This window comes from Leopardus geoffroyi, chromosome A2 (genome assembly GCF_018350155.1).
Source record: "Leopardus geoffroyi isolate Oge1 chromosome A2, O.geoffroyi_Oge1_pat1.0, whole genome shotgun sequence".
Taxonomy (NCBI): domain Eukaryota; kingdom Metazoa; phylum Chordata; class Mammalia; order Carnivora; family Felidae; genus Leopardus; species Leopardus geoffroyi.
Window position 1 is genome coordinate 17,650,125 of NC_059331.1, and position 24,421 is coordinate 17,674,545.

The 24,421-nt window shown below is 44.2% G+C and overlaps 1 protein-coding gene across 9 annotated transcripts in view; it reads left to right on the forward strand.

The window, feature by feature from the left end:
- The window catches only part of FBXW12 (F-box and WD repeat domain containing 12), a 75,466-nt gene that overhangs the window by 45,160 nt on the left and 5,885 nt on the right, over positions 1 to 24,421 (forward strand). For 4 of the 9 annotated variants that reach the window (XM_045492787.1, XM_045492786.1, XM_045492788.1 and 1 more), the window contains 8 exons: positions 9,695 to 9,732; positions 9,958 to 10,115; positions 10,927 to 11,045; positions 17,333 to 17,542; positions 18,344 to 18,502; positions 19,477 to 19,687; positions 20,666 to 20,844; positions 20,926 to 21,059. In XM_045492787.1, the coding sequence (XP_045348743.1) occupies positions 9,695 to 9,732; positions 9,958 to 10,115; positions 10,927 to 11,045; positions 17,333 to 17,542; positions 18,344 to 18,502; positions 19,477 to 19,687; positions 20,666 to 20,844; positions 20,926 to 21,059 (1,208 nt within the window). Of the gene's footprint in view, positions 1 to 6,097; positions 6,152 to 9,694; positions 10,116 to 10,926; positions 11,046 to 17,332; positions 17,543 to 18,343; positions 18,503 to 19,476; positions 19,688 to 20,665; positions 20,845 to 20,925; positions 21,060 to 24,216; positions 24,264 to 24,421 lie in introns of those variants that run through there. The other 5 variants (XM_045492793.1, XM_045492790.1, XM_045492791.1 and 2 more) reach the window with 5 other exon arrangements.

The following is a 24,421-nucleotide window of genomic DNA, read 5'->3' on the forward strand; positions in this document are numbered from 1 at the left end:
ATCTCACAGCTTGTAAGCTCAAGCCCCGTGTTGGGCTCTGTGCTGACAGCTGGGAGCCTGGAGCCCGCTTCGGATTCTGTGTCTCCCTCTCTCTCTACCCCCTGCCCACTCACACTCTGTTTGTCTGTCTCTCTCTCTCTCAAAAATAAATATTAAAAAAAAATTTGGAAGGAAAAGAGAATTTTATTGTTGAATAAGTATCAAGCCAGAAAGAATGTGGTGTGGATCACAGGCAATCCATGAAGAGATTACAAAGACAGAAAGAAGTCTCACCCTTTGATGTGGCCCAGAAGATACCCATTACATACATGTTCTCAAGATAGACAATAAATGACTAGTCATCCAGCAAGAAGACATGACAGCACCATTTATTACATGGTTCACCCTAAGTTCACCTGGTAATGGGGTAAACATCTGTGTTGGTTCATTGGTTTCATACAAAGGAAAAATAAACTCTTCATGAAAGGAGATACTTTTTCAACTGGGAGCAAGGTACCACCGAAGTTAGGCTCCTGCCCTCCCACAGAAACTGTGAGATAGGGGTACTATCTCCCTGGATGTTTACATTTCAAAGACCTGGCTCCCAGGTCCTTGAGAAAGACCTACCTTGGTCATAAAGACCTACCTGGGTCCTAAAGCTGGAAAGAATCTTATTTGTTTGTTGTTTTCCAGTATACTTAACATGCAGTGTTGTGTAAGTTTCAGGTGTACAATATAGTGATTCAACAATTCTATACATTACTCAGTGCCCGTCACGGTAAGGGTACTCTGGCAAGGGTCTCATTTAACCTCTAAAAAGATTTTATACGCTTCAAAGAGACAGAGAAAGGACATACAGTTGCCAAATTTCCAAAGTTAATGCTCTGGTAAAAAGGGAAGGGAAGGAAATCTTTTCCTTCGTTTTCAACAGGGAAAATTAAGTCTCATCTCTCATTTGTGTTTGTCCTTACATCAAACAGGAGCCCTTCCGTGTCAGCCATGGTTGTTAGCGACTGTGGCATCAGGGTACTCGCTGTTCCCATCAGCTTAGAATACATCCAGCCATTCCTTCATTCATTGGATTATAATTAAATCTCCTGTTTCCAGAAACAAGCCTGGACTTGGTTGATTCAAAAGTGAGTCAGAGACAGATTCCTTTGATCCAAGAAATTATATTCCATTGAGGGAGAGACACAATAAACAGATAAGTAAATAAATGTACCTAATAATTTATTTAAAAGTAAATTACAGGTGCTGTTAAAAGTATGAAGACAAAATAGCAAAAAGGGCCATACTTGGGCAACTGGGTGTCTCAGCCGGTTGAGCATCCAAATCTTGATTTCACCTCAGGCCATGATCTCACAGTTTGTGAATTCGAGTCACACGTTGGGCTCAGTGCAGAACCTTTCCCTCTCTCTGCCCCCTCCCACTCACGAACACGCCCTCTCCCTCTCCCTCTCTCTCTCTTTCAAAATAAGTAAATAAACTTTAAGAAAGATTTTTTTAAATATGAAATTTATTGTCAAATTGGTTTCCATACAACACCCAAAGCTCATCCCAACAGGTCCCCTCCTCAATACCCATCACACACCCTCCCCTCCCTCCCACCCCCCATCAACCCTCAGTTTGTTCTCAGTTTTTAAGAGTCTCCTATGTTTTGGCTCCCTCCCTCTATAACCTTTTTTTTTCCCTTCCCCTCCCCCATGGTCTTCTGTTAAGTTTCTCAGGATCCACATAAGAGTGAAAACATGGTATCTGTCTTTCTCTGTATGACTTATTTCACTTAGCATAACACTCTCCAGTTCCATCCACGTTGCTACAAAAGGCCATATTTCATTCTTTCTCGTTGCCATGTAGTATTCCATTGTATATATAAACCACAACTTCTAAGAAAGATTTTTTTTTTAAAGGGGCCACACTTGATGGAAAGTGTTATTTTAGGGAAATTTTTTTTTTTAATTTTAGGAAAAACTTTATGTGGAGGTAATATTTGAGCTGAGATATGAAGGCAGAGATGGGGTACTACAAGGGAAGATGAGGGTCACAAGCAAACAGAAGTCAAGAAAAACTTTGAGATTTTTGGCCTGAGCAAGAGAATAGAATGCAAGGGGCATTTACTATGCACGGGGACACGGGAAATGTACATCCGTGGGACCAGAAAGAATATGGTTTTAAACAGGAAGTTGGAGGGGCGCCTGGGTGGCTTGGTGGGTTAAGCGTCCGACTTCGGCTCAGGTCATGATCTCACCGTCCATGAGTTCGAGCCCCGCGTCGGGCTCTGTGCTGACCGCTCAGAGCCTGGAGCCTGTTTCGGATTCTGTGTCTCCCTCACTCTCTGCCCCTCCCCTGTTCATGCTCTGTCTCTCTCTGTCTCAAAAATAAATAAACGTTAAAAAAATTAAAAAAAAAAATAAACAGGAAGTTGGAGATGCCTTTTAAATATCAAGTACAAATGTTAAGGAGACAACAGGTTACACAGTTTTAAACTCACATTAGATGCCTGGGACAGATATATAAATAGAGGAGTCATCAGTATATAGACATCATTTAAACCAGGAACCCAGACATCCTTTTCTGGCGATGATGGAATGGTTGGTGGAAAACTCATGCTCCCATGAAAACCAGATTAAAAGGGAAATAAGATTTTAAAAAATGAATTTATATGACATTATCAGAAAGCTGCCTAGGTAACTAGGATTTGAGTGGGCAGATGTCAAAAGGAAGTGGACCAGAGTGAGAGCTAAAATTCTTTATCTAATTTTTGCCTATTGATGCTGGACTGTTGATAATAGCGTGAGGGAGCCTGAAAACCCAGGCACACAGAGATCTGGGTAGAATTGTTGCTAAGGGTCAGAGGAGTAAGCAAAATGAAGTGGCAGACTGAAATTTGTGGATGGCATGGAAGCCAGGATTCAGGTGGCCAATATTCCAGGGAAAGGAGGAAGGAGGATGAGACTCCAACATATGACTTGGTTTCTCCTTTCTCTGGAGGCGTTTGCCAAATTCTTGCACTGCACTGAGTAGGGGAATAAGAAGTTGGACAGAAAGCTTGGGGCACCTAGGTGGCTCAGTCGGTTAAATGTCTGGTTTCGGCTCAGGTCATGATCTCTCAGTCTGTGAGTTCGAGCCCCACGTCGGGCTCTGTGCTGACAGCTCAGAGCCTGGAGCCTGGTTCGGATTCTGTGTCTCCCTCTTTCTCTGCCCCACCCTGGCTTGCGCTCTCTCTCTCTGTCTTTCAAAAATGATAAACATTAAAAAAAAAAAAAGTTGGACAGAAAGCTTCTAAAATATCCCACAGTCTCTCAGGGCTAAAAAGGAAAACATCAAATTTCAAGACCCAACAAAGCATAGAGACCCTTATAAATGCACTACACTTTTAGCTGGGACATCTCAAGGTGCACATCAGAAATCACATCCAGGTGATCCAGAAGTAGATGGAACCTTAAAATACTGCAAACCTGCCTCCTGTCCTCTCAGTCCCCTATCTGATTAGGATAATCTTCCCCCTGTCTCCATGAGGAAGGGAATAAATTTATTACTTAAATAGATCAATGGAACATAATACTGAATCCACAAATAGACCAACATATATGACGATCACCTGATTTTCGACAAAGATGTCCGTGAACTGTAACAGAGAAAGAGCCACCTTTTCTACCCTTGGTGCTATGTCAGATGGAGTCCATACAGAAAAATTAATTCACAATGAATCCCAGATTTAAATATGAAAGGCCAGAACAATAAAGATTCTAGCAAAAAGTAACTTTGTGGTAGGCAAATCTACCTGGAAAAGGAAAAATATAGTTCATTAAAGAAAAAAATTGATAAATTGGGCTTCATTAAGAACTTGTTTATTGGGACACCTGAGTGGCTCAGCCAGTTAGGCGTCCAACTCTTGATTTCGGCTCAGGTCATGATGTCGTGGTTCATGAGTTCGAGCCCTGCATCGAGCTCTGTGCTGATGGTGCGGAGCCTGCTTGGGATTCTCTCTCTCTCCCTCTCTCTCTACCCCTCCCCCACTTGCACTATCTCTCTCTCTCTCAAAAAATAAACACTAAAAAAATGTTTTTAATTAAAAAGTTAAAGGGGCGCCTGGGTGGTTCAGTCGGTTAAGCGTCCGACTTTGGCTCAGGTCATGATCTCACAGTTTGTGAGTTCGAGCCCCGCATCGTGCTCTGTGCTGACAGCTTAGAGCCTGGAGCCTGCTTCAAATTCTGTGTCTCCCTCTCTCTCTGCTCCTCCCCTGCTCATGCTCTGTCTCCCTCTCTCTCTCCTTCAAATAAAAACATTAAAAAAATTTTAAAGTAAAAAAAACTTGTTTATCAAAAGTCAGCTCTGGGGGGCACTGGGGAATTTGGGACAGTAATGAAACTGTTCTGTATGTTCATTATGGTGTTATACAACTGCATATGTAGTTATACAACTGCAGGGTTAACTAGGTTAATTCACTATTTCTTGGGCAGAGAAATGCTGGCTTGGCTAAGGGAGGAAAGAGATTCTACCCCAAAGAAGCCCCAGATCTGGGTTGCTTGTACCATCAGAATCAGGAGGCTGAATATTCAACATACCTCGGCATTCTGAACTTCAATGTTTCCTTCTTCGGAAGGAAATAGAATCAGATTTTGCATGTGTCCAGTGCCCTGGCTTTTGTATCTACTGCCCGGAGGACACATCTCTTGATAGTCTGGCTCTGGTGGCCAGTGGGGCTTATGTTCATAGGTTCAACAGGACAGGATCAAAGAAATAAACAGTTCTCCCCTGGCTGTCACCCCAGGGCTCAACACAGAGGAAGCAGACAGAAAGGCCCATCTTCCCCTGAAAGAGGTATATTTGTACATGTTTAAAAGCTGCTGCCTGAGGGTCAGGCTTCCAATCAGCCTGAATCTAGATGCTGACTGAGATCCTCCCCTTTGGGACACTGACAGGTCCTGGCACACCCTCAACTACTAGGAGCCACTAAAAATAAAACAGGCTACTTGGACAATCACCAAGGTTTGAGAGACAACCAAGAGATAGGGCAGGGTTGGCTGATAAGGTTAATCCTACACCAAGCCAAGACCGGGAGAGGTAGCTGTTTTCTCTAATGCATAGAAACCAACACAGAGAGTCTAGGAAGAGTAAAGACACAGAAGGATGTGTTCCAAACAAAAGAACAAGACCTTAATGAAACGAAGATAAGTGATTTACATGATGGGGGGCGGGGGAAGTGGAGGGACAAATGGAGAGTGCCTTGCATGCTTACAACGTCCTTTTACTGCACATTTGTTATACGGGCACAGGGACCCATAGGCTGGGTGCAGGTAGAATGAAGAACCCTGAAGAAATTGCAGGAATGCCTAATCAGAGAGAGAATAAGAAACACACACAGAGAGAGAGAGAGAGAGAGAGAGAGAGAGAGAGAGAGAGAGATCCTGAGACAGAGTCAGTTTGAAATCACCATTCCCACCTTACAGAGGGTATGGGCAGGCAGCAACCCAAAAATCAGTTCTAACATTCAATGTCCCGGACCATTAGAACTGGAAGGAGGCTTGTCACCAAATTCCAGTCCCATGTGCTGTTTTGTTTTTGTGTATTTTGTCCTTTTATTGATTTCATACTGAGAGGCTTTTAAAATTTTAGAGGCGGTGGGGGGCGCCTGGGTGGCTCAGTCAGTTAAGTGTCAGACTCTTGGTTTTAGCTCAGGTCATGATCTCATGGTTGGTGAGTTTGAGCCCCATATCGGCTTCATGCTGATAGCACGGAGCCTGCTTCGGATTCTCTTTCTCTGCTCCTCCCCCACTCGTGAGTACTCTCCTTCTCTCTCAAAATAAATAAACAATAAGAAAATAATAAAATAAAAATAAAATTTTAGAGAGGGTTAGACAAAGGAGATATTAGAATGGAGTGCTTTTGGGCACATCTATTTGACTATAAGTATATTCAAACCATTTGTGTAGTTATGTATACTATACCCTATATTTATTTACACTATATATTTATAGTGTTTATACTGGGAAACTTAAGATTTTTCCACAAGTGTTGTAGATATTTATTTATTTTGTTTTTGTTTTGCTTTAGGAATTCTCTGAATTTGAGGCTTTAAAAAATGCCAGTATAATTAACATACAGTGTTATATTAGTTTCAGATGTACATTAAAGGCATTCAACAATTCCATATGTTACTCAGTACTCAGTAAGTACTCTGGCTCCTCTTTGCCTATTTCACCTGTCCCCTCCCTCCCCTCTGGTAACCACCAGTTTGTTCTCTATATTTGAGAGTCTGTTTTTTGTATCTTTCCCCCTTTTTTTCATCTGTTTCTTAAAATTCCACATATGAGTGAAATCAGATGGTATTTGTTTTTCTCTCTGACTTATTTCACTTAGCATTATACTCTCTAGATCCATCCATGTTGTTGCAAATGGCAAAATTTCATTCTTTTTTTTTTAAGGTCGGGTAATATTCCATTGTATATACATCTTATATACCATATCTTCTTTATCCATTTGTCTATGGCTGGACACTTGGGCTGCTTCCATATCTTGGCTATTATAAATAATGCCATAATAAACATAGGGGTGCATATATATTTTCAGATTAGTGTTTTTGTTTTCTTTGGGTAAATACCCATTAGTGGAATTAGTAAATCATAAGGTCATCCTATTTTTAATTTTTTGAGGAACCTCCATACTATTTTCCACAGTTTGCATTCCCACCAACAGGGTACAAGGGTTCCTTTTTCTCCACATCCTCGACAACACTTGTTTTTTATTTCAGGCTGACAAGTGTGCAGTCCCAGGTGTTATTTGTCCAAACATGAATATATTTGAAGACAATTTAGGATGTATATCAAGGTCTAATAAATTTGAACATACATTTTTTTGTTGGTATTAAAGGTAGTGAATAGTCAAGAGCTTGTTCATTCACTTGAATTCAGCAAACCAAAACACAGATTGTATTTTATTTATTTTTAATGTTTATTCGTTTTTGAGAGAGAAAGAGAGAGAGAGACAGAGCATGAGAGGGGGAGGGGCAGAGAGAGAGGGAGACACAGAGACCAAAGTAGGCTCCAGGCTCTGAGCTGTTAGCACACAGCCTGATGTGGAGCTCGAACTCATGAACCTTGAGACCGTGACTTAGCAGACTGCTTAGCAGACTGAGCCACCCAGATACCCCCAAAGATTGTGTTTTAATTTTATAATTAGTAAAATGGCATAGTTCAGGGAAACTGACTTAGAAAGGACTTGAATGAATTATTGATATGAAAGATATTGTAAGACTCCCTTTATCTCTCTTGAAACCAGGATTTTTTTTTCTTTATAACAGTTTATTTCTCTTCAAACCACGTTCTCTTCAAACCAGTTTCCTATGAACCTACTTCAACAGAACGAAAAATATGTCTCCCCATAGTTGTGAGGTTTGTACTTTATCGGCCTGTCAGTGTGAAGTTTCCCAATGCAAATTCTGAGGAAGAGGACATTTATCCCAGAAAAGCCCAGTCTGAGGGCACCTGGGTGGTTCAGTTGGTTAAGCCACAAACTTCAGCTCAGGTCATGATCTTGAGGTTCATGAGTTTGAGCCCCATGTCGGGCTCTGTGCTGACAGCTCAGAACCTGAAACCTGATTCAGATTCTGTGTCTCTCTCTCTCTGTGCCCCTCCCCTGCTCACACTCTCTCTCTTTCACTCACTCTCTCTTTCTCAAAAATAAACATTAAAACAATGTTTTTAATTTAAAAAAAGGAAAAGGAAAGCCCAGTCTAGTTTTGGATAATAGAGTAGATATCATTGCAGGAAAAATGGTGCTGCTGAGGACCACTACTGTGGGTCAGGCAGAGGCAGCCTGACCCAGTTTACAGGGGTCATCACCGTTGAGCCTCAGACAGGAACTCATAGAAAATACTGGAATCAGGGACACCTGGGTGGCTCAGTTGGTAAAGCATCTGACTCTTGGTTTTGGCTCAGGTCATGATCTCACACTTCATGAGTGCAAGCCCCATGTCTGGCTCTGTGCTGACAGTGTGGAACCTGCTTAGGATTCTCTCTCTCCCCTCTCTCTGCCTCTATCCCCTTCATACTCTGTCTCTCTCTCAAAATAAATAAACTTAAGGGGCACCTGGGTGGCTCAATCGGTTGAGCGTCTGACTTTGGCTCAGGTCATGATCTCACAGTTCGTGGGTTCAAGCCCTTCATTGGGCCCTGTGCTGACAGCTCAGAGCCTGCAACCTGCTTTGGATTCTGTGTCTCCCTCTCTCTCTTCCCCTCCCCCACTCACACTTGTCTCTCTCTCTCTCTCTCTCTCTCTCTCTCTTTGTCAAAAATAAATAAATGTTAAAAATTTTTTTAATAAATAAATAAACTTAAAAAATTAAAAAAAAAGAAAATAATCAGTTGTTAAGTTCTTGGAAGAAAAGTATTGGGTCACAAGAGAAAGGCACCACCTGTGAGAGCCATCTCAGATAAGCCCTGTGCCCTTAGCACAGGCCTCTGTGGCCCATGCTTTCTCCTTCCTCTGGAAAGTGAAATGCACAAGGGTAGAAACCCAGGGGGTGTGTTGGTGCTGGGAGATAGGCCGTGCTGGTCAGATTCGATGTCTCAAAATAGACATATAAACGTGCCAACCTGATTCCCTACCCCAGTGATTTGGAACTTGGAGGGTGTCAGTCAAAATTTCCTAGAGAGTCTTGACAAGTTCATCAGCACCTAGAGCTGCCCCGGATCCTGCACTTTCAGTTCACAGTGCAAAAGAAAAAAGGTGTTGTCGAACACGTTGACACAATGAACACAATGAACAGGCGAGTGCAGGGAGGGATGCCCTCAGCTCATGGATCTGGTCCCGGAGGAGGCCGAAGTGGAGGGCCACCTCCCTGCGAGTGCACGCACCTGCAGGCTGTTTCCATCAGAGCCAGATGAGCTGCAGGTGGAAATCCTCCCGAGTGCTGCAGACTTGGGCCAGGCCTTTAAATTCAGAGCAACTGGAGAGGAGAAAGGAGACTGGATGTAGGCTCAGGCCGTGCAAGATGGCGCTCCAACTGCCTGATCTGCCAACGTTAAAAATCTTCTCTTTCCTGGACGCGTTCAGCTTGCTCCAGGCTTCCCAAGTGAACAGGGTAAATGTTATCCACGATCTGCTCTCTGTCTGACCCGCCCCACCCCCACACCTCTCCACAAGTCCTTGCACAAGAACCCTTTCACCTCCTCGGTCTCTCAGCTTTGAGATCTTGGCTACGCGAGCCTTATACCCACACAGCCTCCCTCTTTGCTTAAATTTACCTTGTTCGGGCCCATCCGTTCAGCTCCCAGAGATCAATGTCCCTGGATTTTAGTTGCTTCTCTTGACCAGTTTGAGCCCCCATTTGCAGAATAATGGAGTGGTACCTTGTGTGTTGGGGGTTAGCATCCTTCCCCTCTGAGGGCCTCCTGTTTTGTTAAATGAAAAGGACACACTGATACCCAGGAGTTGCTGTACTGACTGAATGGTCCTTGCGGCCCCCATTTCAAGCTCCAAAAAGTCCCCATTTCTCCCTCCAAACTCTCACAGGAATCCCAAGGGCCTGTCTTAGCCTTGACGGACCTCTGCTGTCACCCTGTCCCCGTCCCCCCAGACGGGGAGGGCCACGAGAGCTGGGATGCTGGCTGGTGAACCGGTGTGGGCCTTGCAACCAGAATAAATGATAGCAGAGGAGCAGCCAGCCTTTGGGGACTGACTGCCTGCTCACCCCTTCCTTTCTCCTCCTCAGGAATGGAATAGAGTTGCCGAGAACGATCACCTGTGGAGGTGAGCAAGGCAAGGGCACGGCGGGAAGGCAGGTGTGTCTCATGGGGGAAGATGTAAGATTGGATTGCGTACAGAGGAGGCCTGCAGGTGGCCCTGTCTTGAGAGGCGTGAGTGACGCTCACAGAGAGGGAGGGGTTCATGAGACCAGTGCTTCCGAGGAGGTGGACTGACGGGGGGACAGCCTGGGGTGGGGGGGGGGGGGTGGTGTTATGACTCTGTTTCCAGAAACCTGTGTCTGAAGAAATGGAGCTTCTGCAACTTCTCCAAGTGCCTGGGCTCACAGACGTGGAAACAATTCTTCCTCAAACAAACAAAGCAGGAGTATCAGATGGCCTTGGTGCAACCAGAGGACTTTATCTTCAAAGAAGCAACTGGGAACCTCGGTATGGGGGTAGGAGGAGCCTAGAGGACCATGACAAACTTGTTTTAAGAAATGCGCCATTTTCTCCCTGCCCCTCCCCCCTCCTTGTTTTCATTCAGTGAGGAGAAAGAAGATTAAAACTTGGTGGGACTGGGCTGCGGTGGTAGCTGTCCCTGGTCTCCCTGCTTCTTCTCTTGTCCCCCGTGGTCACAAGATCAGATCAGGCCCTGTGAGGACTCCCTTTCTCTGCAGACTTCCCATCCCTCCTAGGATAAAAATTTTAAACAAAAAGGAAACTTAAATAACAGAAGTTCTGTTTGCTTTATTCCTAATACCTCTTTTATTTTTATTTTTATCTTTTAAATGTTTTATTTTTGAGAGTACGTGTGAGAGCAGGGGAGGGGCAGAGAAAGGGAGACAGAGGATCCAAAGAGGGCTCTGTGCTGACAGCAGCGAGCCCAGTGTAGGGCTTGAACTCATGAATCATGAAATCACGACCTGAGCTGAAGTTGGATGCTCAACCGACTGAGCCACCCGGGTGCCCCATCCTAGTACCTCTTTTAAAACTCGGAACAGTTCTCTGATGGTGACGTTTTTATCCCCATTTTATATCTATGGAAACTGAAATGAAGGAGAAAAACCAATTGGCCAGTGTCTCCCAAATGGTCAGTCTGCAATGGGAACCCATTTTTGGAGTACTCTGAAGGCCACCAAACTCTTCTTCTCTTCTCCAAACTCTCCCAAGAGGGTGCAGGAAAACTTACAATTATCTTTCCAGAGTTCTCTTTATTTGACTGCATCATCCCTCAAGTATTGTCTGTGTTTCCTTCTAGGAATCATAGGACCTATGGCTTATCTGTCAGGAAATGGCCCCACAATGGGTGGACGGGAGAAGTCCATCATTTGTACCGTGTCGTCCAAGCACATGCTTTATGCCTGGGATGTGCAGGAGGTGAGTCTGGCCAATGAGCACAGGTAATGTATGCCCGTGTCCGTCTTCCATGCAGGAAATGGGTGCTGGGGAGAAACGATACTAGGAAATGGTGCCGGGAACAGAGTTTCAGAGCAGGTCTTCTAATTGGTAATCTGTGACCTTTTCATCTAGTCTACAGACACACACAGAAAATTCACTTTTTAATGTGTGTTTCTAGATACAAATGTGTGCAAGGACTTAATTTCTGTTGGTAACGTGGAATGACTGTGAAAGAAACTTTGGGCGCTGGGCATCTTCACTATTCTCCCCCCTTCCTGTCAACTGTTGGCACTTGTTACGTTGGATTTTTCCGAAAGCGGTCTCTAACTCTGATCACTGCCAAGGAGCACAACGGTCTTACATATCAGGATTAGTAACAGTAGTGCAAGAATCACTGGATAGGGAATGGGAAAATCCCAACATGGGGCCCAAATTCTTATATTTTCTTGGCTTGCCCTGTTTGGACTTCTCTTTTCTCCCTGTAAAAATTATTATATGATTCTTTGGGGTATCTGGATGGCTCAGTCGTTTAAGCATCTGATTCTTGGTTTGGGCTCTGATTGTGATCTCATGGTTTGTGGGTTCAAGCCCCATGTCGGGCTCTGCACTGACAGTGCAGGGCCTGCTTGGGATTCTCTGTCTCTCCCCTACCTCCTCTCCCCACTCGTGCGCACACACACTCTCTCTGTCTGTCAAAATAAACTTTAAAAACCTACATAATGCTTCTTTGTCACACAGGATCTTCTAAAGTATGACAAATACCTCTTTATGAATACTTGAGGTGGTAGGAGAATTATGAACTAAAAGTCTAGAAGGATACTCCTAAAGTCACACAATGTTCTATGCCCATTACATCTCAGTAAAGCTGAGAAGACAAACCAGAAAAGTACACTCTTGCATAACTTGCTCTTAGGGAAACCAGTCCCACGTCCCTGAAGCCCAGTGGATGATGATCCATGTGGCAAAGAGCTCGGGCCTTCTGCCAACAGCCAACACTAGCTTGCAGTCACGTGAGTTAACCGTCTTGGAAGCTGATCTTCAATCCTTCAGGTTATTGTATCCCCAGTCAACATGTTGCAACCTAGCAAGGAACCCTAAACCAGAGCCACTCAGTGAGTCAACTCCTGAATTGTTGACCAACAGAAGCTGTAGGAGATAAGTGTTTATTGCTTTGAGCTGCTAGGTCATTTGTTAGGCAGCAGCAACCGGTAACAGGGTGGATTTTTTGTTTTTGGGTGTGTGTGTGTGTGTGTGTGTGTGTGTGTGTGTGTGTGTTTGGTTTTTGTGTGTTTTTGTTTTTGTTTTTGTTTTTTTGTTTTGAGTGACAGCGTGTGCACATGAAAGGGTGGACAGAGACAATCTTAACTTTAAAAAAAAATGTTTATTTTTGAGAAAGAGACTGAGTGTGAGTGGGGGAGGGGCAGAGAGAGCGGGAGACACAGAATCCACAGCAGACTCCAGGTTCTGAGCTGTTAGCGCAGAGCTTGATGCGGGGCTCGAGTCCACAAACCATGAGATCATGACCTGAGCCGAAGTCGGATGCTTCACCGACTGAGCCACCCAGGCGCTGAGAGAGAGCAAGAGAGAGAATCTTAAACAGGCTCCACACTCAGCGTCGAGCCTGACACTGGGTTTGATCCCACAACCCTGGAATCATGACCTGAACTGAAATCAAGAGTCAGACTCTCAGACGACTGAGCTACCCAGGCATCCCCAGATAAGTTCTTACTACCTGGAAGTAGGGTGCTGCCATAACAAAAATTTAAAATGTGGAAGAAGCTTTGGAATCAGGCAGTGGGGAGAAGCTAAGAAAGCTGAGGAGAGTTTTGGACCTTGGAGAGACTGTTAGCAAAAACCTAACTGGCTGCCGTGAGGCTGCCAGTGAAGACACACAGGAAAATGTAAAAAGTGTTATTGGACACTGGAGGAAACAGGGTCCTTGCTACATAGCTGCAGAAGGTTGAGCAACACGGTCACCCAGGGTAACGTGGAAACTAGCAAATATATCCACTGAATTGAATGATCTTGCTCAGGAGAATTCCAGGCAGAATGCTGAAGGCTGGCTGCTGCTTGCTGCTTGGAGCAAAACACAAGAGTAAGAGGGAGAGGATAAAGTGAGGGCTGTCAAATAAAAGGGAGCCAAGGATTGCTGGTTCTCAAAATTCACAGCCTTTCGAGATGGGAAATGACGTTAAAACTTAAGTCAACTCCAAGCAAGATCAATCCATGGCAGTGTCTGTAAACCATACTATAAAGGTGAAGTCAAAGGGGTGACTGCAAAATTCTTTCTTTTTTAAGTTTATTTATTTTGAGAGCAAGAGAGTGAGCGAGATTCAGGGAGGAGCAGAGAGAATTCTAAGCAGGCTCCACGCCGTCAGTGCAGAGCCTGATATGGGGCTTGATCTCAAGGACCGTGAGATCATGACCTGAGCCAAAATCAAGAGTCGGACGCTTAACCAACTGAGCCACCCAGGCGCCCATAGCCCAATTCTTTTTTTAGACCACGGAAAGATCCAAGTGGAGTGCCTCAGAGCTGTTGAGACAAGCACTGGACCTCTAAGTTTGCCCTTGGCAGCCCAGGGTATCAGAGAATTATCTCCAAGACTTGTGAATGTGGCTCTTGTCTGATGACATAAACTCAGTAAGTTTCTTTGGAGACCCACAGAGTTTTTCAGAGACTCCCACTGACAGGCTGCCAGCTTGAACTTAAGGAGGTTGAGATATCGTAACAGGAGAAGAGGACTTGGAATCCTGAACTTTTACAGGGAAGAAGCTAGCTCCAAAAACCACTTCCCTGAAAAATTGGACCACTGTATATGGAAAGGGCAGGAGAACTCAGAAGACAGAGCCAAGAGTCCTGAAGAATCTCTCCCAGGCCTTAAATCCCAGTCAACGTACTACCAGCATGTTCTCTGTTGGATCTCAAATTTTCTGTGTAGCAGTGATTCCCACCACCCTACCCCCATTTCCTCCCCCTTTATTTTTTTTGGATGAGAGGGTATAATGTTATCCTTACCTATAATACCCTACTCTTGTATGTTGGGGCTGGAGGAGTAGAAAGATAACTTGTATATTTAGTTCAAGGTTTTCACCTCAAGATGAACCGAGTCTAAAGAGCCTCTCATTAAACCATGAGATCCTAGATTTTGAGATGATGCTGTAATGGTGAACTATTTGGGGGCACTGGGGAGATGGTGAGTGTATTTTGCATGTAGGCCAGAGGTGACTATTAGGGACTGCAGGTGGACTGTGTCAGCCAGCCTCTAAGATGTCCCATGTTCCCGATTTTAGGTAGGCCACTCCATACTGAATAGGGCTGGCCTTTGTAACCAATTGGATATTGTGGGAATGGTGTGTGACTTCTGAAGCTACGTCACAAAAGACACTTCCTCTCTGAGTCATCAGTTCTTAGAAAACCAGCCAATAATGTTATGAGAACCCTTAAGAAGTCCTCCAGAGAGGTCTGTGTGGTGAAGTACTGAGGACTGCCAGTAGCCAGCACCGACTTGCCAGCCATATGAGTGAACCATCTCGAGTTTCGTCCTTATGCAGCCAGCTTCAACCTCCTAAGAGACCCTGAGTCAGAACTACCTAGCCAAGCTGCACCTGAATTTCTAACAGCAACTGAGACAACAAAAACTTCTGTTTTAATCCATCCAATTTTTTTGGAGAGGGCTTATTTTTAAAAAGACTTATTTCTTTAAATTTTTTTAATGTTTATTTATTTTTGAGACAGAGACAGATCATGAACGGGGGAGGGGCAGAGAGAGAGGGAGACACAGAATCTGAAGCAGACTCCAGGCTTCAAGCTGTCAGCACAGAGCCCGACGCGGGGCTCACAGACCGTGAGATCATGACCTGAGCCCAAGTCGGAAGCTCAACCGACTGAGCCACCCAGGCGCCCCTGGAGAGGGTTTATTTTTTACTTATTTTGCTTATTTTAAAAAAAAAATTTTTTAACATTTATTTATTTTTGAGACAGAGAGAGATAGAGCATGAACGGGGGAGGGTCAGAGAGAGGGAGACACAGAATCTGAAACAGGCTCCAGGCTCTGAGCTATCAGCACAGAGCCCGACGCGGGGCTCGAACTCACAGACTGAGAGATCATGACCTGAGCCGAAGTCGGACGCTTAACCGACTGAGCCACCAGACGCCCCTTTACTTATTTTGCTTATTTAAAAAAAAAAAAAAAAAAACAACTTCCAGTATAGTTAACATGCAGCATTATATTAGTTTCAGGTATACAATACAGTGATTGAACAATTCTATACGTTACTCAGTGCTCATTGTGGCAAGTGTACTTTTTTTTTTTCAATGTTTGTTTATTTTGAGAGAGCAGGGGTGGAGGTGGGGGACAGAGAGTGAATCCCAAACAAGCTCCTCACTGTCAGCACAGAGCCCAACATGGGTCTCAAACCCACAAACCATGAGATCATGACCTGAGCCCAAACCAAGAGTCAGACGCTTAACTGAGCCACCCAGATGCCCTTATAAGTGTACTCTTTAATCCCCATCATCTATTTCACCCATTCCCCCATCCACCTCCCTTCTGGTAACTGTTTCTTCTCTGTACTTAAGAGTCTGTTTCTTGGTTTGTCTCTTTTTTCTCTTGTGTTTCTTAAAGTAAACTATGAGTAAAATCATATGGTTTTTGTCTTTCTCTGAATTATTTCACTAGCACTGTACTCTCTAGATCTATTGATGATGGTGCAAATGGCAAGGTTTCATTATTTTTTATGGCCAAGTAATATTCCATTGTCTAAATATACCACATACTCTTTATCCGTTCATCTACCAATGGACACTTTAGCTGCTTCTATATCTTGGCTATTGTAAATAATGCTGCAATAAACCTAGGAGTGATACATGTTTTTGAATTAGTGTTTTTGTTTTATTTATGTAAATACCCAGTAGGAGAATTACTAGATCATACGATAGTTCTTTTTTCAATTTTCTGAGTAGCTGCCATACTGTTTTCCACAGTGGCTGTACCAGTTTGCATTCCCACCAGCAGCGCACGAGCGTTTCTTTTTCTCTGCATCCGCGCTGAAACTTGTTGTTTCTTATGTTTTTTATTTTAGCCATTCTGACAGGTATGAGATGATATCTCATCCTAGTTTTGATTTTAAGCCACCCAATTTGGGGATGATTTACAAAGCAATAGATAACACTACACAGGAAGCCTCTTAGTGTTAAGAGTACAAATGGTGGTGACATTTGGAAAGGGTAGAGAGGTTAGTAAATAGAACAAGTACAGGTAGAAATAGTTATATGGGGCGCCTGCGTGGCTTAGTCGTTTGGGCGTCTGACTTCGGCTCAGGTCATGATCTCGCAGTTTGTGAGTTCAAGCCCCACGTCGGCCTCTGTGCTGGGAGCCTGGAGCCTGCTTCAGATTCTGTGTCTCCCTCTCTCTCTGCCCCTCCCCTACTCGTACACTCTCTTTCAAAAATAAATAAATGTTTAAAAAAATAGTTATATGAACACTTTGTAACAATTTTTACGTTTATTTTTGTATTCTTATCTCTTTGATATACTTCACAATTTTTAAACTAAAGAAAATCTAGAAAGGAAACCGTTCTTATTTGCAACATACAAGATTGATGATGGATAACAATTATGAGAGTTGGTATTCTTTGGATCCTACTGTGAACTGGATATTCTTTGGATTCCTACTAAGTATGTTTCGTGTCCTATGAAATGGAAACAGCCGTGTAAGAAGCCACAATGATAAGTAACTTGCCAAATGTCACACCATTAGAAAGGCAGAACTGGGGTGCCTGGGGGGCTCAGTAGGTTAGGCACCTGACTCTTGATTTCAGCTCTGGTCATGATCTCTCGGTTTGTGAATTCTAGCCCCGCACCGGGCTCTGTGCTGATGGTGCAGAGCCTGCTTAGAATTCTTTCCCTCTCTCTGTTCCTCCCCTGCGTGCATGCACACACTCTCTCTCTCTGTGTGTCTCTCAAAAATAAACAAAAAAATTTTTTTGTTAATAATAAAAAAAAAAAAGAGGCAGAACTGATTTGGGCCCAGAAGTCAGATCGTTCTTTATGCCTATCATGTAGTGAGCTCTTCTGTTGTTTGAATATATTGTATTGTTCCTTTTCTGTGTTCACTACCCTCTCAAGGGGGTATTTTCTTGTTTGTTTCTCCCCAGAAGCAAGAAACGGCTCTAATTTGGAGGAGACTTCCAAATAAACGCTGGCAGAATGAAAGCACCGTGGGTGTGAGGAGTTCCTGGCACATACAATGTTCCTTTCCCTCTAGGGCACTATGATCTGGTCAAGCCCCGTCCAGCAGTCTAGTATCACGCATCTGGCGACCCTCCCTCAGATGTATCTCGCATTCACTGTGGATTTGGAGGGAACCGTCAAAGTGTGGAATTGTCAGGATCAGGATGCCCTGGCCACTTTCCCCGTGTCTCAGGCCTGCTTTTCCTTGGAAGTCTGTCTCACAAAGGATGGCCCATTCCTGATGGTAAGTGAGCCCTGCATCTGGAGGGCACCCACAAAACAAAATGCCTGCTGCCTTGGCCGCTGTTGTGGCCCCATTACTGTCACATCACAGTCTATCTTCTTGGAGTCATCCCTATCATGTACCCTGAGGGTCAAAACATACCAGCGAATGCTGGTCACACAAACCTTGCTACCATCTTGGCCCTTGATCTCCCACAAGTACATTTCCCTAGTCATTCTTCAAAAAAAAGGGGAAAAAAATCCTGAATTACTTTATATCCATGTCTCTTCTTTCAAGTGTCGATTGTACAGTACATGACCTTGGACAGGGACTATGGAGGGAGAGCTGTGGGTTTGGGGAGATATTGAGAAAAAAGAATAATGTTGATGTACCAATGAATAATTATCCTCGAGAAGAATGCTTTGGGGCTTAGAAAGTTTTATTCCTTGGGATCATTCTCACAACCTCAAGAGGTTTTAATCTCCGTTATATGATTAAAGAAACAGTAATATATATTTAAAAAAATTTTTTAAAGTTTATTTTGAAAGAGAGACAGTATGAATGGGAGAGGGGCAGGCAGAGAGGGAGAGAGAGAATCCCAAGCAGGCTCTGTGCTATCAGCACAGAGTCCAATGCGGGGCCCGAGCTCATGAAACCGTAAGATCATGACTTGAGCTGAAACCAAGAGTTGGTCACTTAACCAACTGAGCCACCCTGGCACCCAAAACAGTAGAATATTTTGCAGCTGACAGTGATGCCTTCTGTGTGCTTTATAATCTCCCATCTCCTTCTGTTGATGTTGTGGTGGTGCTTTGGTTTCAGGTCGGCAATTCTGAAGGTGACATCTACACACTGACAGTGCCTGAGCTCAGGGGTGTTTCTAAAGTCCACGCATTTAAATACACTGTTGACCTTCTGCACTGCTCTCCTGACAAGAAATGGGTCTTTGCATCTGGGACACATCAGAACATCTTGCCCAGGGTGAGTGTTGCTCTGCGGGTTAACCTCGGGAGGACAGGGTCAAGCATTGGGAAGGTGGAGTTTAGGAAGTGTGGGAGAACCTGCAGTGCTCAGCAATGACCAGACATAGGGCTCCCCCCTCTCAAAGGCCATATCACATTTAGAATCCATTTCGATAGTCAGGAGGCAGTGTTCTTGGAAGTGATGATGTCTAGGTGCAAAAACAAACGTTAATTCATGAAACTTTGCATTGAGAAGCCATGAAAATTTGCATCAAGAAGCCTGAATCGGCCAAAGAGCTAGAGGAAAGTGAGGGACAGCTCAAGAGAGGAGGATCTCTGGTAACCTTGTTCACTTTAGCTTTCCTTACTCTTATCCACCTTGGCTAGAAAGTACCAAGCAGTCCAGAAGTAAATAAAAATGGATCCATCTCTGAATGGCACTCTGAGAAAGTCTGTGGCCTTTGAGCCAAGCCATTTTTACCATGGCACAGGTGGACCGGGCACCAAAGAGCAAGGAGCTGAGAGGATGCAGCCAAAGCAAAACAGCCCTTGACCCCTTCTCCAAGGAGGGGAGATCTGTCGAGCCAGTGGCAACTTGATCTGGACTCCAGTGTGGCCAGACGATTTTGTACCTCTGTGGCATGCCTGAAGTGTGGCTGCAGGGGCTTTGCTCTCTGTGACCACGACAGGCAGGATAGGAAGACAGGTTCTTGGATGTCAAGTGACAAGGAGTGACTACTCTGTGCTTCCTAAGATTCAGATTAAAGTTTGGCCACAAAGCGAGGAATTTTTTTTTTTTTTTTAAAGTAGGCTCCATGCCCAACGTGGGGCTTGCATGTATGACCCTGAGATCAAGAGTCAAATGTGCCACCGACTGAGCCAGCCAGGTGTCCCACAAAGTAAGGATTTTTAAGGAGGCTTTTCTGGAGTCCCTTCTGCACTGAGATGCTGCTACTTCCCCCTTCACCTATTTGTGCCACAATCTCTCCATAGGTCTTTTTCACAGAGTGCTTACTGAAACCATCGGAAGGCAAAAGCCCTCTGTCACTCTCTATCCCATTTTCGTCATGCTGCAGAGCCTGCTGGGCCCCAAGGAGGACAAGCAGGATAACATTGATGTACCGAAGAGGCTCTTCCAAAAAGACAGGATTTACCACCTTTGACCTAATGGCAGAGAGGACTGGGGGCAGAACAGTCATCCAAGGTAGGCGGTGCCACACCAGAAACACGGCTTCTCCTCCCCTTCACTCATGCATTCTTTTGAAGCCATAAATGTATGTAAACGGTCTGTGTGAAGCAGGCAGGGGATTTCTTCAGCTGCAGGCTAACCCTTGCAGGTTAGTGTCTCTGATGCCCACACTCTGACCTCTACACTCCACCCTGCTCTTGGGCAGATATGATTTTATTTGTTTGTTTATTTAGAGTGTGTGCATGAGTGGAGAGATTCTTTATATTTTTAATTTGTCATTAAAAAAAATTTTTTTAATATTTATCTATTTTTGAGAGAGAGACAGAACATGAGCCAGGGAGGGGCAGAGAGAGAGACACACACACACACACACACACACACACACACACACACACACTCTCTCTCTCTCTGAAACAGGCTCTAGGCTCTGAGCTATCAGCACAGAGCCCGATATGGGACTCGAACTCACAAACAGCAAGATCATGACCTGAGGTGAAGTCAGATGCTTAACTGGCTGAGCCACCCAGGGCCCTGAGAAAGAGAGAGGGAGAGAGGGAGGGAGGGAGGAAGGGAGAGAGGGAGAGAGAAAATCTTAAGTAGGCTCCACGTCTGGCCCTGCATGGAGCCTGACCTAGGAGTTGATCTCATAACTGTGAGATCATGACCTGAGCCAAAATCAAGAGTTGATGCTCAACCGATTGAGCTGCCCAGACCCACCCTGGGCAGATGTGGTTAGATTCCCATGCTGCTTTCAGGCCTGGATTCCAACGCCCCCTCAATGCCTGAGCTGTCACTATCCACCACGCTCCGTTCCCACGTCCTAGCACCTGTTACCATGGTCAGTGACCTGTGTCTGCCACTGGCCTGTCCTTCATTTTCCTCACCAGGCTGAGGTCCCATGAAAGTAACGAGTATGCTTTTTCATTCCGTGTAAAGATATCATTCTGACTAAATGACCCCAAGTTTGCGTGTGTTTGTTCCGCATGAAAACAGCCCATCAGGTCGCGACTTTCCTGTTGCCAGTTCATATGGAGAGTCCGATTTGGATGGGAGCCAGTGATGGAAATATGATCGTCTTTGAGAGTGGGCCATACCTGTTCCTCTTCACCATCAGTGGGCACCAGCTGCAACGATTTGAGGACCACCAGAGGACGATCGGCAATTTGTGGGCGGTCCGTATGCCCCTTCTCCCCCCGCCCCGCTCACTGCTCAGCCTGTGACTCTGGGCCACTCATCCCGCGTCTCCTTTGAAGGATTCTCTGCATGTCCTCACCACATCTATGGATGACTCCCTGCATGTGTACATGTGGGAAGAGGAAGGCCGTTATCCATACATCAAGAGCTGCTGTCACCTGGAACACATAGGGAGTGACCTGACGCCCAGCTGGTAAGCCCTGCTTTGTGACTTAAACTTCCCTTCAAGATTTTAAATTTCTACATAAAAAAATAAAGGGATAGTAGGTGAGGGTTTAGTTTTGTTTTTTAAGTTCAAGGACATATATGAATAAACTTATGTCCAAAAAGAGAATTGCTAGTTCTTGGAGTATGTTCACAGCTCTTGGAGTAGATTCCAAAAGGCTTTCCAAAATGGCTCCCATTTATTTGCCCACAGCAGGATATGGAAGATTTATATCTTCAGTGTCCTGTCTTTACTTGCAAGGTTTATACATTTTTTGAGTTCGTCAGTCATTTGGGTCACTTCCTTAGCAAGCTGATTTAAAAAATTTTTTTTAATGTTTATTCATCTTTGGGAGAGACAAAGAGACAGAGTGTGAGTGGGGGTGGGGCAGAGAGGGAGACACAGAATCCCAAGCAGGCTCCAGGCTCCAAGCTGTCAGCACAGAGCCTGATGCGGGGCTCGAACTCAGGAACCGTGAAATCATGACCTGAATCAAGTCAGACACTTAACTGACTGAGCCACCTACGTGCCCCTTTAATTTTTTTTTTAATGTTTATTTATATTTGAGAGAGCAAGCGAGTAAACAAGCAAGCATGAACCAGGGAAGAGCAGAGAGAGAGGGAGACACAGAATCTGAAGCAGGCTCCAGGCCCTGAGCTGCAGCATAGAGCCCGACATGGGGCTCAAACCCACAAACCGTGAGCTCATGACCTGAGCCAAAGTCGGACACTTAACCAACTGAGCCACCCAGGTGCCCCCATTTTAGTTTTCTTTTAAGTTGCTAGCCTTCATCTAAATAATTTTTTTGAGATTTTACATGCTGTACATAAGGGTCTTGTCTTTTATAAACATTGTTGCTTGTCCTTCTAATGTTTATTTTTGGCAATATCTAACAAAATACAATACATATCCTTTCAACTGCCAGGGCCACTAATAGGAATTTACTTTGACAGTACACCTCCAATGATTAAAGCATCTGGGTGGCTCAGTCAGCTGAGTGTTCGACTCTTGCTTTCGGCTCAGGTCACAATCTCGGGGCTTTCTGGGTTCAAGCCCTGAGGCGGACTCTGTGCTGACAGTGCAGAGCCTGCTTGGGATTCTCTCTCTCTCTCTCTCTCTCTCTCTCTCTCTCTCTCTCTCTCTCTGCACCTTCCCCACTCGTCCTGTCTCTGTCTCTCTCAAAATAAATAAAGTTTTATTTATTTAATAAAAATGAATGAATAAATACATTGGTTGTTTATTACAATATGAGTTGTGATTGCCTAATGCTGGAAACCATCTAACTGCCTAAACATAAGATGTTGTTTAAATTACTATGGCATGTCCACATAATGGAGTATTGTGCAGCTGTAATTTAAATCTCTATGTTCAGATATTTCCAGTGTTTTTGAGGCACAAAAAAATTTAAGCATATATAATATGTAATTATGCTTAGCAGATAAAAAAAATTTTTTTAACATTTATTTTTGAGAGCGAGAACAAGCTAGGGAGGGGCATAGAGAGACAGATTCTGAAACGGGCTCCAGGCTCTGAGCCGCCAGCACAGAGCCTGATGTGGGACTCAAACCCATGAACCGTAAGATCATGACCTGAGCCGAAGTCAGATGCTTAAGCGACTGAGCCACCCAGGCGCCCCTATGCTTAGCAGGTTTTATTTTTTGCTCTTTATCATATCTAATAAACCTTAGCCTACTAAGTCATAAATGCTTTTCTCCTTTCAATAATGTTTTGTGGCTTAGATTTATTTTAATCAATGATTGTCTATATTTTCTATTTTTTTCTCCTTTCAATAATTTTTAATTTTTTTTTAATGTTTATTTATTTTTGAGACAGGGAGAGACAGAGCATGAACGAGGGAGGGTCAGAGAGAGAGGGAGACACAGAATCTGAAACAGGCTCCAGGCTCTGAGCTGTCAGCCCAGAGCCCGACGCGGGGCTCGAACTCACGGACCGCGAGATCGTGACCTGGCTGAAGTCGGACGCTCAACCGACTAAGCCACCCAGGCGCCCCTCCTTTCAATAATTTTAAATAGATCCCCTTCATATCCGATGATGTCCCATACTGTGCAGCATTATGTCTTTTATCCGTCTGATTTTTTTTTAACAATACAAAGAAATAGAATCCAGTTGTCCAACACAGTTTTAGTTTTGACGATAGTCTTTTAATCAGAAGCACAAACCAGGGTATGTCCATCATCCCCAAGGTTTTCCCATGCTCCATTGCAGTGTGTCCTTCCTTCCATCCCCAGCACCAGGCGGCCACTGATCTGTTTTCTGTCCCTATTAATTACTTTCAATTTTCTAAAATTTTATGTAAATGGGATTACATGGTATATATTCCTTTGTATCTAGCTTTTTTTTTTTTTAAGCTTATTTATTTTGAGAGAGAGAGCTCACATGAATGCGTGAGAGAATGGGGGAGTGTCAGAGAGAGAGGAAGAGAGAGAACGCCAAGCAGCCTCCTTGCCATAAGCACAGAGCCCGATATGGGGCTCAATCTGCCGAATCATGAGATCATGACCTGAGCCAAAATCAAGAGTCAGACGTTTAACCAACTGAGCCACCCAGGAGCCCTGTGTCTCACTTCTTTCAGTGAGCATTGTAGTTTTGAGATTCACCCTTGCTGACTGTATCAGTAATTCACTCCCCTGTACTGCTGAGTTCCTTTTACTATTGTCCCATTGTGTAGATGGACCACAGTTTATCACCTCACTAGTTGAGGGTCACTGATGTTGTTTCTAGCTTAGATAAATATGAAAACATGTTTATCTGAAGAGTGGAAGTGTCAGGTCATATGGAATGCTTCACTTTATAAGAAATTGCAAACGCTTTCCTAGGGGGCTATACATTTTTGCATTCCCACTTGGTATTTTTCCATTTTTGTTTTATTTTTTCTTATATTCTAATGGGCATGTAGTGATCTTTCATTACAGTTTTGTTGTCTATTTCCCTAATGATGATGAGCAGCTTTTCATTGGCTTATTTGCCATCCAGACGGCTTCTTTGGTGAAGCATTTGTTCAAACCTTTTGTACATTTTTTAGTTGGGTTGTTTTAGTTGGGTTGTTATTGAGTTTTGATAGTTTATATATTTGTAACATAAGTTTTTTTTTAATGTTTATTTTCAACGTTTATTTATTTTTCAGACCCAGAGAGAGACAGAGCATGAGTGGGGGTGGGCAGAGAGAGAGGGAGACACAAAATCTGAAGCAGCCTCCAGGCTCCAAGTGGTCAGCACAGAGCCCGATGCGGGCTCAAACTCACGAATGGTGAGATCATGACCTGAGCTGAAGTCAGATGCTTAACTAACTGAGCCACCCAGGTGCCCCTGGAATGTAAGGTTTTTTTAAT